The sequence below is a fragment of the Argentina anserina genome, chromosome 7 (genome assembly GCF_933775445.1).
Source record: "Argentina anserina chromosome 7, drPotAnse1.1, whole genome shotgun sequence".
Taxonomy (NCBI): Eukaryota; Viridiplantae; Streptophyta; class Magnoliopsida; order Rosales; family Rosaceae; genus Argentina; species Argentina anserina.
In genome coordinates, this window is record NC_065878.1 from 9,765,448 (window position 1) to 9,785,632 (window position 20,185).

General features: G+C 34.8%; 1 protein-coding gene across 4 annotated transcripts in view; it reads left to right on the forward strand.

Moving 5' to 3' along the window:
• Positions 1-6,939: 6,939 nt before the first annotated feature.
• Positions 6,940-20,185, forward strand: part of LOC126803270 (phragmoplastin DRP1E-like) — a 40,830-nt gene continuing 27,584 nt past the window's right edge. For 3 of the 4 annotated variants that reach the window (XM_050531059.1, XM_050531061.1, XM_050531058.1), the window contains exons 1-15: positions 6,940-7,152; positions 7,287-7,350; positions 7,459-7,566; positions 8,058-8,159; positions 8,656-8,706; positions 8,801-8,862; positions 9,368-9,458; positions 9,557-9,621; positions 9,910-10,104; positions 10,193-10,312; positions 10,400-10,470; positions 11,152-11,377; positions 11,489-11,539; positions 11,629-12,039; positions 12,289-12,390. In XM_050531059.1, coding sequence (XP_050387016.1) covers positions 7,012-7,152; positions 7,287-7,350; positions 7,459-7,566; positions 8,058-8,159; positions 8,656-8,706; positions 8,801-8,862; positions 9,368-9,458; positions 9,557-9,621; positions 9,910-10,104; positions 10,193-10,312; positions 10,400-10,470; positions 11,152-11,377; positions 11,489-11,539; positions 11,629-12,039; positions 12,289-12,390 — 1,860 coding nt within the window. In that variant the 5' untranslated portion in view covers positions 6,940-7,011. Of the gene's footprint in view, positions 7,153-7,286; positions 7,351-7,458; positions 7,567-8,057; positions 8,160-8,655; positions 8,707-8,800; positions 8,863-9,367; positions 9,459-9,556; positions 9,622-9,909; positions 10,105-10,192; positions 10,313-10,399; positions 10,471-11,151; positions 11,378-11,488; positions 11,540-11,628; positions 12,040-12,288; positions 12,648-20,185 lie in introns of those variants that run through there. The other variant, XM_050531057.1, reaches the window with a different exon arrangement.

The following is a 20,185-nucleotide window of genomic DNA, read 5'->3' on the forward strand; positions in this document are numbered from 1 at the left end:
TGATATGAATTTCTTGTTGTCAATTCAATTATGAACTAAGTTTTGACGACTCTACAATCCTGACAACGTACATCTTGTGTTTCTGATTGGGTACTGTGTCACCGATCTACCTATCACATTAGCCGTCACACGACTTGTTGCACTATACATCATAGAACAAAATTAGTGTGACAGGTAGTGTGATAGGTAGTGTGGTTAGGGGTGTGACATCACATTAATGTTGATATTTGGATCGTATGAGTTGATTTAAGAAGTTTAAGATCACATAATAAACAAAGGTTCATTATTTGTAGTCATTTTTCTTCTTCTTCTTCTTCTTTTTCTTCTTCTTGTCATAACATAGTCATATAAAATAGTGTGACAACGGGTATGACGGGTAGTGTGATAGTCAGTATGATAGGTAGTGTGACAGGTAGTGTGACAACATGTGTGACATGATGAGAGAAAATGACTAAATATGCGAAATGATGTTAAAATTCAAAGGAGATTGATATGAGTATGTTCAGAATGAAGAGAATAATTAAATTAGGAAACCTTAAGCTCTGATTTTGCCGTAATTGCTTAGAGCACCGCCATCGACGGCAGCAGCTCCTTGCGAGGGTTGTTGCGCATTGTACGGTGGTTAGTTCAGAGTGTGTAGGGTATCAAATGAAAAAGGGGAAAGAGATATTTCCAACGGTACTAACCACTCTCAAGACTCAAATACATAGCCGGACATCAAAGTTATAGACGGAATTAGAAAAAGAAGATGATGAAGAAAAAGGGTAAAATTGTCTAGAAAATATTTTTAAAGTGACTATTTTCTAATTTTGTTCTAAACTAGTTGACTATTTTCTAATTTCTAGTCAATTGAGATGACATTTTTATAACTGGAAAATAAGTGATAACCTTTTTTTAATTTATGATGGGAAATTATATTATTTTATAATTTATCTGTTTAAATATTGTCACCACGCACACACAGATATATATATATATATATATATATATATATATATATATATAGTTATATATAGAGTTGTAGAGTAGAGAAAATATTAAGTAAAAAGAATGAAAGTTATATAGAGAAGAAGACATTGCGAAAAATTTTGAATAGAGAAAATAACATAGGATAATAAGACGAGTTAAAAGAAAAATGAAAGAGATATTCATTTCAGTTTGATCTTATTTAATTGTGTAATTTTACAATATTTATAATTTTTTTTCTAAGGGTAAAAGTGAAATTTTTAGGTTTAAATATGATTGTGGGTTGAACAAAAAAGACGTGGGTGGCAATAAACGCACCCTCGCTCCCTCTTTCTTTCCCTCAGTCACTCTCTTGTGCAGCGAGATTAGTATGCACGCGCCAAGGCACGTGTAGAGAGTACCACACATGTGCGGGAGTTAGTGTACAATTTCCTAGTCTCACTCTACCTGTGTGTGTTTTGATTTTGATTTAGAATTTGGGGCAAATTTGATAGTTGATTATTGTCTTTTGGCCTTCAAGTATTATATTCTGGTGTTCGATTGTTCATAACTTCATATATAATAATGTTTGTAGCCTTGTAGGGTTGTAGGCTTGCAATTTGGGTAGAGCTAAAATTTTGGAATTTGGCAGTCAAAACATGAATATGTCAATTTGATGTAAACACCAAAACAAGGAGAGCATTTGAACAGAGCCATGGTCCCTGAGCCACCTTCACACTATGCTGTGTTGCAGTGCTTTCTTTTATTAGGAACTATCACGAGGTATGTAGTGATCTCTAATGTGCGTTCTTAACATCCTGGCCTGCATGCAGGCTTTGGTAAAACCAGTAAATGAAGTTGATCAATAACTATATAATAAGGAGTTCAAATTGAGAAACTAAATATAAATCCACTAGAATTATAAACTAATTAAACTTGTATATTAAAGCAGATGTTGCTCAATACTTGTTCCCTTGTTTGTATATACTATATAGGTACATATATGCATATGAGAATATATATGGGTAAGATTCAGGGTTATGCTTGTTTTCACTCTAGAGCATATACTGCGTAACTGGGATATGCCTTAATTATTAATGAATCTCTTGTGAAACATCCTACCAATTTCCAGTGGCGGATCTAGGATTACTAAATTTGGGATGTTTGAAATTTTAAACCAAATAAGAAGAAAATAGTGAAAATATCGATAATGTCAAATAATTTTATTAATTGAAATAAAAATGGATACGACAAAAAAGTTAAATTATCTAAATTTAACTCTACGAGTCGATACTTCCTTAAACTCTCTTATCATCTCATCATTACCTATAGACTCAACATACTCTTTCTCAATATGAACGACCATACAATCACCAAGAAACTCATCTCCCATCTTATTTCTAAGTTTATTCTTGATGATGTTCATAGCTGAAAATGCCCTTTCAGTTGTTGCCGTAGAAACATGAATAGTCAAAACTAAACAAATCAATCTATAAAGCATAGGAAAAAATTCAGACTTCCTTGTTAGAACCAAAGTGTGGCACAAATCAGCAATGGATTCTAATTTCTGGAACTTTGGATCACGTCGCATATCTTTCTCATAATATGCACACTCTGATTGAAGAGTAAACATTTCACCATCATCAAAATCTTCAGGATAAAACTTCTTCATGAAATGTAGGCTTTTCGAACTCTATCTTGCTCATCCACTGGCCATTCCCAAATCGGACAACGTAATCCATGATCACGTTGAAGAGCATTAATCCTATTTGGTGGCTCTAAAAGTTGAGAGTTGGGCAATGGAAAATGACTTGAAGGTTGTGGTTCATCATTTTTAAAATTTGGAGAAGTAATGGAAGGAGTAGAATTCAAATTAGAACTTCCGGACTCAACATCTCTTGAAAACCATGAAGTAATATCTTTTAATCGCTTCGATTTTGGCAGAGGGTCTGAAATTTTTTAGATCTTAGACTAATAACCTATAATCATTGAATATCGATGCATATATTAGACAACTACTAACATTACAACTACCAAATTGATAAATGCACATAGCACAATTCGAAACAATTCAATATCACAACATCATGCTCATTACTGCCAATACTAGTTTTCAGTTTTCACAATAGATGAAATAACTACAGTTATAAAACAAGCACATCTTCATCACTAAAGACACTAATTTCAAATCAGTAAACATTACTTTAAGAAGAAAACATCACTAAAATTTCTTACCTGCTCTTTTCTTACCTGCTCTGTTGTTCAGTTTGTTAGAATGTTGGATGATGAATTGATGATTTTATATATTCTGGTCTCTGGAACTGGAGGTAACTTATGTTAGGAAAATGAACTAAAACAAGTAATGAATTACTAGATTTCCTATCTTGAATCACCATAAAATTAAAAAATCAGAAAAATTCAATATTTTTACAAACTAAAAGTTGGATTTAGTGAGCTTACGAAGTTACGAAGAGTGACTAGACGAGAGGGAGTGAGAGACGATCTTAATGAGGCTCTGAAACTTCTGGGAGAAGACTTAGAATGATGCAGGAACAACACCCTTGTAAAATCATCACTCACCATCACCAGTCAATCAGTCACCATATCAAATTGTTGATGAAGGTCGGCGCCATGCTCCTACAGTGGTGGTCTGGTGGAGGACTAGAGGACCATGTAGGTGGAAATAAGTCAGATTACTGGTTAAATTTGTGTTTGGGGATTTTAGGGATTTAAGATTTGGGGTCGGGGACTCAGGGTCCTTAAGGAAGAAGAATAAGAGTTGAAGAGGGAATTGGGTGATTTCACTTAGGGTCTATTATATTTTAATTATTCAGTATATGGTATAATACAATGGAAAATTGAGGGTAATTTGGGGATGCTAAGTCTACACACATCTATAAAAAAAAAATAGTACCGGGTGTTTTTTTTTCCCTATTGGCTGGGGATGCTTGAGTCCCCCACCCAGGGGCGGATCCAACCCAAACTTGACTGGGCTGGAGCCCATGTGAGATTTCAGCCAAGAAAAAAAAACATAACTCTCTATTTAAAAAAAATTAAACCAATCGATTGTACGAGGTCTTTCTGTTCTCATCTACACTTCTACCGTTCTACTGTATAACACACATGTTTAGCTCTTCTCTAGTTCTCTTCTAAGTTCTTTTAAAATTGAATCATATACTAATTAGAATCATTAGATACTGATTATGAAATGATTATATTATGAAATTTGTTGGGTATATGGGTTTGTTCACTTTGTTGATTAAACAGATCTTATTGGAAATTTGAAATATGATTATATGAAATTGAGTGTTAATGTGTTAGTCTTGCTATTGTCTTACTGAATAGATTATAATCAGAAATTGAGTATTTTATTTGTCTATTTGAGTTTGTTAAGATTGTAGGAAATTAGTGTTGGTATATGAGTTTGTTAGTTAAACTATCGATTTGGAATTATTGGAAATTTAGAATCTGAAATTTGGTGGTATGTTAGAGAAAGACCGAATGAGAGATTGAGTATTTACCTATCTGGATTAGTTAAGAACTTAAGAGTATAGGGAATTGTAGGAATATTTAGGTTTAATTTACTTTTAATTATATGAATTTCATACACTCCATATTATAAACCTGGAAAAAAAAATTTTGCCCTTCGGCCAAAATTGTAGTCTACCCTATAAAATCAATATGTCCCTAAAATTAGCTCAGATGATATTTTTATCCTAGATCCGCCATTGCCCTCACCTAACACATGAGATCCACCCCTGCCAATTTCTTTTGTATTTTACTTCACACACCCTAAGCTATTGTCTATGCTACAAATAATGATACAGAGATATGACTATTCTGCTTGGTTTTCTCTGTTGATATGATTAAGATTTGGTTTCGCAATGACCCTTTTGTATATAGTTTATGATCCTGTAATTACACTAAATTAAGTACGTGCTTTTACAAATGAGACACTAGTGATCCTGAACCATCTTGAGAGGTAATGTCTGGTCTTAATTATGTATACATATATCCTGTACATAGTGGTCTTTATGGACATTGATATTTGATTTTATTTATTTTATGATTTTCTGTATACTTCAGGTGGGCAAGTTTGATCCATCACTTATGATCCAGTAGATCCTTTACAACTAGTACCAATTTTTGCCATAAAGAAGCAATCCAAGCATATTTGAAAGAACATGCATGGTTGGAAAGTCCTATCCTTGTACAGATTGTGTTGAATTGAGTCCTACACTAGTTGGGAGCAGTATAAGCTGACATTGCCTCAGTACACGATTTCTGATGAGGGACTTTCTGCATTCATAAAATGGCAAATGCACTTGTACTGTCTTGTTATAGCGAAGCAACCCATCTCATCGTATTTATCCATCTAATTTATATAGATATTAATTTCATGATTAATATGGGTAATGATCTCACAATAATTTTTGTGTTTTTATACGAAAATCAAACTATTACAAAGAAAAATCTTTCGGACAACCAAATGTTACATATTAAACAACAAAGCTCTAAACGCAGTCAATTGGTTACCTTCATGAGCAAAAATATCTACTACAAATTTTTTCTCTCTATAAACATGGTTAAAGCAAATTGAGGAGAAAGAGCTTGCAGTAGTCATATCTTTGATAATATATCTTATGTAATCTCCATGGAAGCTAGAAATAGTTTTCCATTAATGACATTAATGACGAGTTTCAAGTCGCCGTATATTTGATTAGACATTCTTGTAGTTCGATGATCTGAGTATCCCTAAGGAAATGTAGTTTCAGCTATGAGAATAATATCACAATCCACTCCTTTTCAACAACACGAATCACATTCTGTCCATTATTTATGAAATCGATTCCTCATGCAGCATATCTATCTTGGGCGAATTCATCAGATTGATAACATTGTTGTGAGGACTGAGGAGATATCACCATAAGGAATTAAGGAGTAATCCGATTTGAGAAGTACCTCCCCATGCCAACAATAGCTTTATGCAAAGCCATTTCATTAAAAGCAGTATTTGCTACAACATCAGGGACTAGTTCAAAGTTATGAAACTCAAAATGTTTCATTTTTCTTCCAATATAACATTTCACTTGGCCTCAGTTAAGTGAAGACGTGGGGGGCAAATGGCTGATGCACTTAACAATAATTATTTTCGGCACACAAATGCGTTTTCTTCAAAATGATATAGCTGCGGAGATACCCTGATATCCGATTTCTAATTAATTCATTCACTTCGGTAAATAATGGTGTAGCACTGTAAAATATTAGAAGATTTTCCTCCGGTGGGTTGCATTCGGCCCCAAATAAAAAATGTTGGAAGTCAAAATGACATGGTCCCGTTAAATTCCTTTTAGGATCAGTTAATTTCCATAATTAGAAACTCACTGCCAGCTGGCGTTCCACTTACCACCGCATAGCCGCCAAAACTTCACAAAGATTCCAACACTGTCGAACTGACCGTCCACGCCTGGGACCCACTAACGTACACAAGACTAATGTTTTATTCATTATTTTTCAGACCATTCAAATTTTCAAAAATTTGAAACGCGTCACCGTACCGGACCGACCCCCTCCTAGCGGACCCCACCCTTATCCAAACCGGGTCGCCCGTATGAAACCCGACCCGAGTCCGCTCTCTCGTGATAATTGACTCTCTCGTGATAATTGACTCGTGTTATTCCTTTGATTATTTCTTTTCTTCATTCCAAGTCCAACTGCATCCTTCTTCTTCTTCTTCTTCACTCGTGTTATTCCTTTGATTATTTCTTTTCTTCATTCCAAGTCCAACTGCATCCTTCTTCTTCTTCTTCTTCTTCTTCTTCTTCTTCTTCTTCTTCTTCTTCTTCTTCTTCTTCTTCTTCTTCTTCTTCTTCTTCTTCTTCTTCTTCTTCTTCTTCTTCTTCTTCTTCTTCTTCTTCTTCTTCTTCTTCTTCTTCTTCTTCTTCTTCTTCTTCTTCTTCTTCTTCTTCTTCTTCTTCTTCTTCTTCTTCTTCTCTCTCTCCTATTCGTTGATTTCTATTTCTTAACGGCGAAGTGAAACAGCAGCTAGGGTTTTCTCTGAGCAAGATGACGACAATGGAGAGCTTGATCGGTCTGGTCAACCGGATTCAGAGGGCCTGTACTGTGCTCGGCGACTACGGCGGCGGCGACAACACTTTCTCTTCCTTGTGGGAAGCTCTCCCTTCTGTCGCCGTCGTCGGCGGCCAGGTCAGCTCTTCAATTCCTAGGGCTTTCTTAGCGATGCAGTGTGTTTGTACTCTGTAGAATTGGAAACTGAGTTCGGTTTTATGAACAATTTTACTTCAGCGAGCTGGTTTGGATTTTATAATTTGTTTTAACAGAGTTCGGGGAAGTCTTCGGTGCTGGAGAGCATTGTGGGCCGTGACTTTCTTCCTAGAGGATCAGGTGTTGATTTCGCAGCCGTGTGTTTGAGTTTGGACTAATTGTTTGGAAGTTTTGGTGTGTTTTGTAATTGAATTTTACATTTTTTTTGTTTTATTTTGTGATTTGCAGGGATTGTGACGAGGCGGCCTTTGGTGTTGCAGCTGCACAAGACTGTTGAAGGAAATCAGGAGTACGCCGAGTTTCTTCATCTTTCCAAGAGAAGATTTACTGATTTCTGTACGTAAATTACTGAGCTTCTTCTGTTTTAATCTATGCTTCTGTGTGAGATTGCGAAATGTTTATTATGATTTTTCGTTTGTATTGGGGTGACGTTGATAATTATGGTGGAGAAATGGTAGATGTTGTTTTTGGTGTGAAGTCACCTTTATTATGCAGTATACACAGTGCCAGAGGGTGTCACCGGTGGTGATTTCATGACCTTCCCTGATTAGTATAAGAGTTAATTTAGTTCACATTGCGTGATTTTTTTTAGAACATTTTTGAAAAAACTTACGGATTCGTCTTTCTGGGTGTTAGTCTCTGAGCATTAGGAACTTGTTTGCCAAATTTTTACCTTTTCTATTAAATATGATGCTTTTGATATATCTGAATTTTCTGTCTTGATTAAGCCACAAAATCTCTATGGAGATTATGGAATTGCTTCATATAACTTTAGTTGTTGTAAGATAATGCTATGCCAAAACTAATTTACTGCCGCCTTTCTGCAGCTGCGGTTCGGAAAGAAATTCAGGATGAAACTGATAGAGTAACAGGGAAGTCAAAAATGATATCCCCTGTTCCTATCCATCTCAGTATCTATTCTCCCAATGGTGTGTTTCTACTACTGCGTTCTTATATGTTCCCTTCACTACCTTAGTTCTTGAATTAGGTCCTGAACATGCAATAATTGTTTAAATTGTTAAACTCTTGTACCTTTTCATGTTACTTTTTTATTTGTGTGAGACTGTGAGGGCATTCTGGTAAACTCTCATCAGATGTATAGAAAACAACATGACTATTTCTTAAATTCTGGGGCAGTTGCAATTCTAGTATATGTATATTATATATATATATATATATATATATAGAATCATAAAGAAGTCATACTTGTATATTCCTACATCAACTTTGCATTATTAAGTGATCTAGCTTTTCCTCTTAAAACTTTCAGACATTGCACTTCTTTTTATACTAAATTTTGAACAATATTTCGGAAATAAATATTTATTGTACACATTTCTGACATTAGTGAGAGAGAGGAATTAGACATCTTATAGCGTCTGTTGTTTTCCTTAGACTTAACTCTTGATTCACTTTGTTTGGCAGTTGTCAACTTGACCCTAATTGACTTGCCTGGTCTGACGAAAGTTGCTGTTGGTACGCTTTCATTAATTATAAATTTCTGCATGATTTTTTTTTAAAGTTTGTTATTTTAGTTATCAGTCATCAATAAGGCCATTATTCTTTTCAGAGGGCCAGCCTGAAAGTATTGTTGAAGATATTGAAACCATGGTTCGCTCCTATGTTGAGAAGGTAATAAATTATGAACTTATAAACCCACACAAACACATTTATACGAGCATATAGATTTGTACTTGCATATACATTGTGGTCAGATACTGAAACATGCAATTCTCGTTAATTAAGCAAATTATTTTTGTGTGCCCATTTTCATTTTGTGGAGTAAATTTGTTACATGTTCTCTGTCTCACCTGTCATGTTAGATGATAATACCTTTAATTTATTTCTAGTATCTACTAGACATTAGACAGCTAAAGGTTAAGCTGTTAGGGAATTGAACACTACAACTTTCTTGGTTTCTGCACACTATGAAGATACTGCAATACTAAGAGCTTTATCAAAACAATAGTTCTATCATATCTTCTTTTTCATCTACATTATGATAATTCATTTTGGTCTATAATATAAATAGTCTTCTATTCATGGTGGCATATTTGAATTTCTATCTTTTCCATTTTTTGTTTTCACATGGCGAACACCAATTGTTGTCGGATTGATAATTTTGTGATTATTGTAGCCTAATAGCATCATACTAGCAATATCTCCAGCCAACCAAGATATAGCTACATCTGATGCTATCAAACTTGCACGGGAAGTGGATCCAGCAGGTATACCCTCTTTACTTGTTAGATTAAACCATTTTCCTTGCAGCTGATCTGTTCCAGAGTGAACTTTTTCCATACACATATTAATAACTTGCACACAGGAGAAAGAACGTTTGGGGTGATGACAAAGCTCGATTTGATGGACAAGGGAACTAACGCTTTAGATGTATGATCTCTCTCTCTCTCTCTCTCTCTCTCTCTCTCTCTCTCTCTCTCTTTCGGTACCATTCATAGTAATAGCTTTTGCAATGAGCAAGCTATTGTTCAGTTGCATTATCCAAATACAATAGTTAAAGGCATGTATTGGTCTAACTGGGTGTAGTAAAACTATTATCTTTTTGTTTTCATGTCCCATGCTTGTTGCATGCATGCCTTTTGCATTCATTGTGAAAAAGTGTTTGTCTGATACAAAGAAATAATAGTAATATTAATATCTTACATGTTTAACCCAAAGGTTATTGAAGGAAGAGCTTATCGCCTGCAACGTCCTTGGGTTGGAGTTGTGAACCGTTCCCAAGCAGATATTAATAAAAACACGGACATGATAATCGCAAGGCGTAAGGAACGCGAGTACTTTGCAACTAGTCCTGACTATGGACACTTAGCTAATAAAATGGGTTCAGAGTACCTTGCTAAACTTCTATCACAGGTTTGAACATGAATACCTTTGTGGCAATAAAGAGTGTTTTGCTCCTTCAAATGAAGTATCCATTTTGATGAGTTGATCTTGTTTATAGCACTTGGAGTCTGTAATTAGGGCTCGTATCCCAAGTATTACATCCTTGATCAACAAGAGCATTGATGAACTTGAATCTGAGATGGACCATCTTGGTAGGCCAATAGCTGTTGACGCTGGGGTGAGTTAGCTACTCTATTTTGTGAATTTTACCATCTCTTAGACAATTTTATGTTTGTAATTATGACTTTGTATTGTTCTATTGTAGGCTCAATTGTACACTATCCTGGAACTTTGCCGTGCATTTGACCGAATATTTAAAGAGCATTTAGATGGGGGGTACGAATTGTTCGTTAGGCTTTCAAGTTTTGCTCATCACTGTATTTAGAATTAGTGTTTTTCAGATGCTCTTTAAACATTGGAGAAGTAATGAAATGGAGCCTATGATATTAGTTTAATTGAATGATATAAAACGTAATATTTTGTTTTTATTTTATTTTTGTTGGGGGGGGGGGGGGGTTGTTTAACTTTAATTTAGTCTTTGAAACTTAACTTGGTAATTGTGACATATTCTTCTAATAATCTCTGATCTGACTCATGCATTATACAGGAAAATTAATGTAATTGTTCTATATGTAATCAGAAATCTTAATAAAAACTTGGTTTCTCAGGCTAATGATCACATAGGATGAGTCTTTCAACATCCAAGGTTTGACAATTTGTAGTGTTCAGTACTGGGATTTTAAGTCACAGCTAATCTTCATATTTAATGTAGCAGACGTAATATGCCTTGATGCTATATCACATCGACTATGTCACAGTCTTGTAATGTTAAATGGACATAATATAAACTGGCATGCATCGGTTGTTTTCTTTTATAATAAATCAGAAAAGATTGTTTGATTGAGAATCAAACTTGCATTAACCCTCGTAAGAATTGTTTATTTCTTAATCAATCAAGAAAACCTTCTGCAATTCTATTATGTGACTATAACTCTGTGCTTGATTTTGCCTTCATAGGCGAGCCGGAGGTGATAGGATATATGGTGTCTTTGACAACCAGCTACCTGCTGCATTGAGGAAGCTTCCATTTGATCGACATCTCTCTTTGCAGAATGTAAGGAAAGTAGTTTCAGAGGCTGATGGTTACCAGCCGCACTTGATTGCCCCGGAGCAAGGTTACCGCCGTCTTATTGAGGGATCACTGAATTACTTTAGAGGGCCAGCTGAGGCTTCTGTGGATGCTGTAAGTTTTCATTTTGGTAATATCCAATGGTAAATGATCTTCTCAAGTGTAATCAGTTATGAACTTTTGATAACTCTTTATCTTTTACTGGCTGAAAATGCATACCAACAGGTCCACTTTGTTTTGAAAGAACTTGTGAGGAAGTCCTTAGCAGAAACTCAGGTGAACCAAACTTGTCTGGTATTTTTGCAGCTTAACCCGTGATCTTTCAGTGATAAAGAGATTTATGATTTGATGTATGTGACTCATAGGAGTTGAGACGGTTTCCAACTCTGACAGCTGAAATAGCTGCTGCTTGTAATGAAGCACTGGAAAGGTTTCGTGACGAGAGCAAGAAATCCACTCTACGGTTAGTGGACATGGAATCTTCATACTTGACGGTAGAGTTCTTTCGAAGACTTCCTCAGGAAGTGGAGAAGCCAGTAAATCCAGGAGGAAGACCAGGAAATCCGGGTGGAAATCCAGCTGCAAGTGCTGCTGCTGCTATGGACCGCTATTCAGAGGGTCACTTTCGGAGGATAGGATCAAATGTATCCTCTTATGTGGGAATGGTGTCTGAGACACTGAGGAATACGATTCCCAAGGCTGTTGTTCACTGCCAAGTCAAGGAGGCAAAAACGTCGTTGCTAAATCACTTCTATATTCAAATAGGAAAGAGAGAGGTATGATCTCTCTCTCTCTCTCTCTCTCTGTGAAAACAAAGAAGCACACACATCCCATTAAATACCGAATAAGATTACAGCCTCATAACTTTCATGATCGTGATTACTACTTTTAGAATCAGGGCATTGGTTATTCCGCCTTTCGTGCAAAACTTGTCAACTATATTCTCAAGTTTTAATTATTTGGATTGGGTTAACTGTGTATCGATTCTGGTTTAGGTTAAATGGTTGCATTGGCTTGTGTTTCAGGGTAAGCAGTTGGGTCAGCTGCTTGATGAAGACCCGGCATTGATGGAGAGGAGGCTGCAGTGCGCTAAAAGGCTTGAATTATACAAGTCAGCTAGGGATGAGGTCGACTCTGTATCATGGGTCCGCTGAGACTAGTTTCTGGATGTCATAGTTTCTGCTACTGAGGTTCTTCTCATCTAATTATGTTGTTGACCCAAGTTCTCATGCTTTGGGATGGGGTGGTGAACTCTTGTTTAATTGTTTGATTGTTTTTGCTGTGTATTTATCCTTTGTATATCTGTAGAAGGTATGTAATGTACTCTTTCATAGTATTTATCAGGTTCATGTTGCATGGCTTATGTACTTGCTTCTTCCCTTTCCGCCCTTTTCTTGCACATGGCTTGATATTCCCAAATTTTCTTGTGCCTACCACTGCAAATTATTTGTTGGCAAACTTGTTCCGATTTCTGGATTTCATGGTTGCAACTGGTATGGATAGGAATTAGGAACTATATGCAAGTGTGCTTAGCTACATATATTATTGAAATTTCAATAAAGTCAACAGTAAGCAGTAATGGAATTCATGTATGAAATATTTATCCGATAATCAGTCTATGTCTCAATGTTGGCATCGCGTGGTTGCTCCATGCCTAGGTAAAATTTGTTACACGAAGAAAATTGAATATAGATTGGTCTTTTTTGTTTGGTCGTCTTTGTTTTCTTCTTGATCAGAGCAAGTGAAAAGCAGCCGAAGCCTCTTTTACCAACGTATGCGCTACTATCTTCACACGACGGATTCAAACTCAGACATCTAATATCATCAAGGTCCCTGAACACTGAGCTCTAACTCTGCGCGGACTCGCAGACATTTCCACTTCTAAGTGATAGAATCCTATTTCTGAGCTTCCGGCGCGCCAATAGAAGGGTTTCCAGGCAGCCTCTAGGCGCCCGCAAACTTCAACGCCAACTCCAGCCTGCTTCACGTAGTTGGTAGCCTCCATGATCCATCTTACATTCAGCCCTATTCTGTTTTTGGTCACAGCATCACCATTTGTTTTGATAGGTTTTAGCGCGGCTTCGAGAGCCTTACTGCTTGACATTGTAAACGTTGGTTGACCAAGATGCTTCCTAATGTAATTTTTTGAGTAAATTCCTCCTATGATACCTGATGTTTGGCTACTTGGACAATTTGGTACCTGATGTATGAAAGCGGACAATTTGGTACCTAAAGTTCTCAAATTTAGGCCATTTTGGTACCTTTATCAATTTTGACCATATTTTCAGGGTTATTTCCGTCATTCTAGTCATAAACTCACATTTTCTTCATTTCTTCCTATAATTGTCTCTCTTTGGAGATAATTAAATTGATATATCTACTCCACTTAGCATCTACTTCGCATATATCGAAAATAATTTTTTTTTTCTTAATATACTTATTGTATCCTAATTATTTTTTGCAAAGGAAATAAATTGCCTTTATGCAATTGTAATTTTTATCAATTTTTTTAATTACTTATAATTAAAATTAATTTAGATTGATAGCTACATTATGAAAACTTATATACGTAAATCATCACATATACTAAGTGGATGAGTTATCAAATTTTTAGTGATAACTTAGAGGCAATTTGGAGGTATTATAAAAAAATGAAGTAAAGTTGAGATAAGATGACGGAAATAACCCTGAAAATATGGTCAAAATTGACATAAGTACCAAAATGGCCTAAATTTGAGAACTTTAGGTACCAAATTGTCCGCTTTCATATATCAGGTACCAAATTGTCCAAGTAGCCAAACATCAAGTACCATATGAGGAATTTACCCTAATTTTTTTCCCTCTAAAAAAACATATTGTACTAAAAAAATATTAAATCAAAAAGTATGGTACCACTTGGTAACCAATACCTCCCGATGTGACAACTTCTGATTGGTCCGGGGAGAGAAACGTAACCTACTTAGCAGGTCAAATATAAAATGAGGTGGTCTGGCAAAAACTCAATTTTAGATAAATAAGGTCTCACATGTTGTAGAGAAAATAGAATGATCTGCTCATCTCATTGATAATCCCTTTTATATAAGGGTCAAGATTACAATAGAAATAAATGGTAATTACAATGGTAATTAAGGCTACATAATGGTGATTGATCCGTTACATCCGTTGACCATAAACGTCATTAACTTATTCCTTTATTTGCATTAACGAATGCACACTAATGGTGTTTTTCCTTCAACACTCTCCCTTGTGCCGAGTTTAAAAATATAATGGTGCATAAGATGTTGCCTCATTAAAAACCTTGCCAAGTAACAAAACCCAATGGGAGAAAATAAAACTTTGGTCGAAGGAGAAAAGAGCACAACGCACCTATTACATTTAAGATTAACATATATGTGCTAGACTCCTCCTGATGTCTGCACCTCCCCCTGATCTTTACATTAATCATGAGAGTTTTGATAACTTTTACATATTTAATGATGCATCTTATTTGGTACGTATTTCTTTACGCCAAATGTGTAACGACATGAATATAATTCATTCTAATAATGTCGTTTTCTCTTTTCTTTATAGGGACTATAAACCTAAACCTTTAGGTATTGTTGTTGCGTGGGCGCTAAGCTATACAACGAATGAGAGGTCGAGTCAAGTATATTGTATTAAGTGCAATAATGCGTCTTTGCACTTGTATATGGAATCTCATTTCCTGACACTTATTCGTCATCTTTCATTTAGACGAAAACGGATCTATCTTTAAAGACTTCGACTGATCATGGGAGCTATGGAAGCCTCACTTTTAACCTTTAGAGTGCTTAAATGCCGATTGATGGTTTAATCATCAATATTACAGTCCTCAAGATTCATTTTGAGACTGTGTCTTTCCAATGATCTTTTTCATTCTCGACTTAGGATTTGTAATGGCGACATCTTTTTAGTTCATAAAAAAGAGTCTACAAATCCATATTGAATACGCAATGACATAACACATTTGATCCTTATTCATAATCAAGTATTTTACTTCGTGAACGTTTCAATTCCTTTTGTAACGCTACGTGATCTAGAACCATTTCTTGGGTGGATAAAGTTTGTTCTATGACTTTCATGTATATCTATTAATTTCGATCCCCATAGAGATACCTTATTTCATCATTCATAAGCTGCATTTGTCAGTTTTTCAGAAACTACCAAACTGATAAGGTAGTGGAGTGCAATGACTTCCATTACGAGAATATCTCTTTATGGTCCATTACAAAAGAATATTTCCTCGTAGTCGATTCCAGTGCGTTTGTGAGAGACCTTGCGCCATAAGGTGAGTCTATACTCTTAATTCTCATACGCATCCTAACAAAGATATATGATAGGGTTTGCACTTGCGGTGTCGGCTTCACCTGCCCAAATACCTATCTCTTTGTTAGTGAACTTTAATTCATGCTGGATCGCTTCTTTCCATTGGGCCAAAATTACTACGTTGTTATTTCTCAACGAAGTATGGTTCGATATGAAGACTCAATATCCTACATCCTCATGTGGTTTGTATTTGGTAGAGATCTCTATATATTCAAGGATTTGTTCTAACATCTGAGGCGTCCCCCAATGATAACCAAAAATCCAAGAATTCTCATGAGGTAAATTTGAGATTATGGATCAATGGATCCAATTGTGCCAAACTCACTTTCTTCCTTTAAACGAGTATATATCGAACATAAGGTGGCCTCCCTCTCTTCCTTGGAGAGCCACGGCCTATGACACCATTTATGCCACTTTATGGTGTCAACATGCCACCATCTATGGTGGCAACGCAATGCCCAATTCCTTTTGGGTGGCGTCATGTCCTCTTCTTGCAAGCCTATTTGCAGCTAATATATGTGATCTCATCACTTGTGCAATAGTGAGGATCAATATGAGACACAGTGGGGACAACCCACGACAATTCATGTCGTTCCACTTGAACATTCTTTGTTCTTATCTCCCCCTAACGACGGGAAGACTATCTCATCAAAGTGATATTCCACATATCTAGCGGAAAAAGAGATCGCTTGTCAAAGTTGCTATATAGCAGACTATCTGGATGCTCGTCTCCAATAAGAATATTTACTCACGTTAGTTGGATTCACCATTATGCGATGTGGCGTCGCAATTTGGCACGTAGGTTAATCTAGTTGAGCTCAAAGATTGTAGATCCGTGTCAATCCTAGAGAGCTCAAGTATTTCAATCATTTGATGTTATCGATTATAATTCCTTTTACAATGATTAAGGTGATAGCCAAAAAACTAGTGAGTAATAAGTTGTTTATGCAAAAATTACATTACCCTAAACGGAAAGATTGGTGCGTATTACCATTTACCAATATCAAGATTAGTACTTTAGTCATTTTCCGTGAGACCAAGTGGGTTTGTAACTAGCATAAGTAACATTAGATTTAGTAATGAATGGTGTGATGACACATGACCAGCGTGTCGACACATCAACCAACACCATAAATTATTTAAAGTGTTCGCAAGTTGGTTGAATTAATCCACATAATTGTCAGTGGATTCAATCCTTGAACACATTGAGAATACACGTCTTTTGCATATGATGATCTCAATCCAAATTTATTTTCAAAAAATTGATAGATTTGAATGATTAGCTTTACAAATCACAATGGATATAAGAAGCATAATATGGTGTTAGTGCATATACTTATGCATCAAAAATATCATTGTTCCATCTTAGGGGAGCGACGAAATCTGGGGATGAAATTACATCTTCAATTCCTCTATAAAAATAAATTTAAGGATTTTGACAGTACTTTGTTTCCTTAGTTTTTACTTCTATTTTATCCAAAAAATATGAGTGTTCTGGTGTAACTCCTTTCATATACGAACACATATAGCACGACTTGGGTATCCCAATAAATCGTGTCAAAGCCCAAATATGCCAAAATCCTGAAGGTCAATTTCTTTTGACGTGTTGGCTTTATTAAGCAGATTCATATATACTTGCTAAATGGACATATGAACTTCTCTAATACTCGGTTACATCTGTAGTCATTAGAGATAGTGCAAAAAAAGTAAATTGTAATCTCACTTATTATTTTCACATGAAATAGTCGTTGACATAAATACTCCAAACATTTAAAGGTCTGATTCTCTGTTGTTGGCTCTTGTTACATAAGATGCCAATGAGGTATATAGTTAAGACATAAAAATGGAATATTAACTCAAATGCTTTAGAGTATTTGATAGTATCCTAAAACAATATTTCCATTCCATCAGGTATGTACATTATGAATCCCGAAGGATTATAATTAGCGATCATTATGAATATTATTATTTATACTCATGGATATAGTACGATTATTCTTCAGTACTACTACTGTGGGGATCACATGATGTATTTATTTGCATTCAGTTATTCATGTCATACTAATATTTTGTGAAGTTACTTTACTTTATGCGTTACTTCGCAAAGTCAAATAATAAAAATCGAACCCATAAAATCGAACCGCGTATATCTCGATTAATATTCGAATATTCTCAATTCATTGAGAAAAATTCATAACCTTGGTTGTACGTCAATGATTGCATCAAGGTCTTATCCAATCCAAAAGTACTTCAATACCGAAATTTTAGGCATATATAATAGCCATTACAATTATATCTTAGAAAATTAGTGATAGACTATAATCGAAGTCTGAAATATTTTGAATTGACATAGATTTGTGTCGCTCTTAAATTAAAGAGCTTTCTCCTCGTAGTTTGATATTGAATATATATTTTTTCAAATTGTCGTACTCTCATTATTCTATACTCTTTTTGTAAGAGGGCATTTCATTGCTCATATCATATCCCATATGCATTTTTTAAACGGTACATTGTTATCAATTGTCATAGATCGATTTGTATATATGAACCTATATGTTCATAATATTTGCTCTTTGCTTTGGGGTTATTTATTCATTATTATTCATAGTTCGTTATGAGAATTTTTTTCTATATATATTTTTTAAAGACATTTCTTTGTATTGAGAGACATTTCTTTGTCATTCAAGATTTTAAATATGCTTCCAAGTTACGTGTATGAAAACATGTTTGCATAATTCGATCATTGTTGAGCCTTGGTTGGCTTGTAGGGGAAGTTGGTACTCAAATTCATTAGAGTCCAATATATGGTGTGCTGGTTTAACCAACTATAGATAGAGTACGAGACTTGTTAGTTTCGCAGTCTAAAACCCTAAATAGACCTACACGAAAATTAAACATACCAAGATACATTATGGCCACTTTGGAGCTTTATGAAGTTGCTTTATCACAGTAAAGATATATAATTTAATTAATTTCCAAGAAATACAAATCAGATTACAAGACCGAGAATTGAAATGGTCGTATTTTTCGATGCTTCATGAAAATACTTTATCACAAGAATATGGTTGTCATCTCTTTGTTTTTGAATTATAAAATTATCATGAAATTTCGTTATCATGACAATGCTCATATCATATGCTAAATAACATAATTATAAAAATTATATAAACATAGCATATGCAACAAATAGAGCATATCATTTAACATGGTTAAGTAATTTACAAGACTTAGGCAATTATCGTATTCATGATACATGCCAATGACCATGTATAAATATATAATGCTTAAAAATTTAAATCATAGCATCACGATTTAATGACATGCTAAGTAATTAAATTTTGATAAAAAGCATAGCATATAACATGAATAATATTTAGAGAGTATTGTGCTCATATAACATATATAATTTCATTTATATGAATGAAATGCTATAAGCAAGAAATATAATTGAGATCTTACTTGCATGTGAGTTTGCCATATAAACCGCATATTAAGCGATTATTGATCTCATAATTCCATGTTGTTTCATTGTCGATTGGATCATCGCATTTCTCGCATTAATCGTCGTAGTGTAAGTGATACGTTACATACAAAAAAAATTAGAATTATATGATTAGGTCACATTTAATCACATATATATATATATATATATATATATATATATATTTAACTTACCATAACAATAAGTGGTAAGTTGACAACAAAACAGGAAATAATTAATGGTAAATTGCATAATTACCGTATAATATTTTGGTAAAACATAAATAATGAAATAGTGAATTAAAAATCACTATGTGATAATTTTTTAAATTACCTTTTAGTTTACCACTTTAGTAAATTCTGATTTCCCAAAAAAAAAATTCCGGGATAAATATTTAACAAGTCGTCAATATTCAATTATATATAAGAACTTCAAGCAGTAAAAGAGCATAAGAATTTTCTTATCGTTTGGAAATTTGTGATGCCCCCATTCGCTCATGCGGCTGCGGTTTGAGCTCCCAAGTCTTGTTGCTTAGGTATCAATCTCGTTGCCCACACTCTAGCTTGGATGAATATAATGTGTCAGAATAAAGGTTGTGCAGGTTGAAGGGCTGCGACAGAATTTTGCTAGGGTTTTGATCTCTCTCTCCTTTTCTTTGAAAAACTCAATGGTTAAAGCTACGTGCTGATAACGTGTTGTAGAGAAAATAGAATGATCTGCTCATCTCATTGATAATCCCCTTTATATAAGGGTCAAGATTACAATAGAAATAAATGGTAATTACAATGGTAATTAAGGCTACATAATGGTGATTGATCCGTTACATCCATTGACCATAAACGTCATTAACTTATTCCTTTATTTGCATTAACGAAGGCACACTAATGGTGTTTTTCCTTCAACATCACATGCTTTTTAAAAACGTGGTTATTAACACTAAGTTTTACTAATAAACAGATTTTAAAATACATATGAAACAAAAATATATTATTATGAGTTAAATATAAGTGCTTATTTTATCAAAACTCAATACCAAACTGGGCCTAAGATATGCTCAATTACCTTTAGATTTATATATTCAAGTGTTGAAAATAACA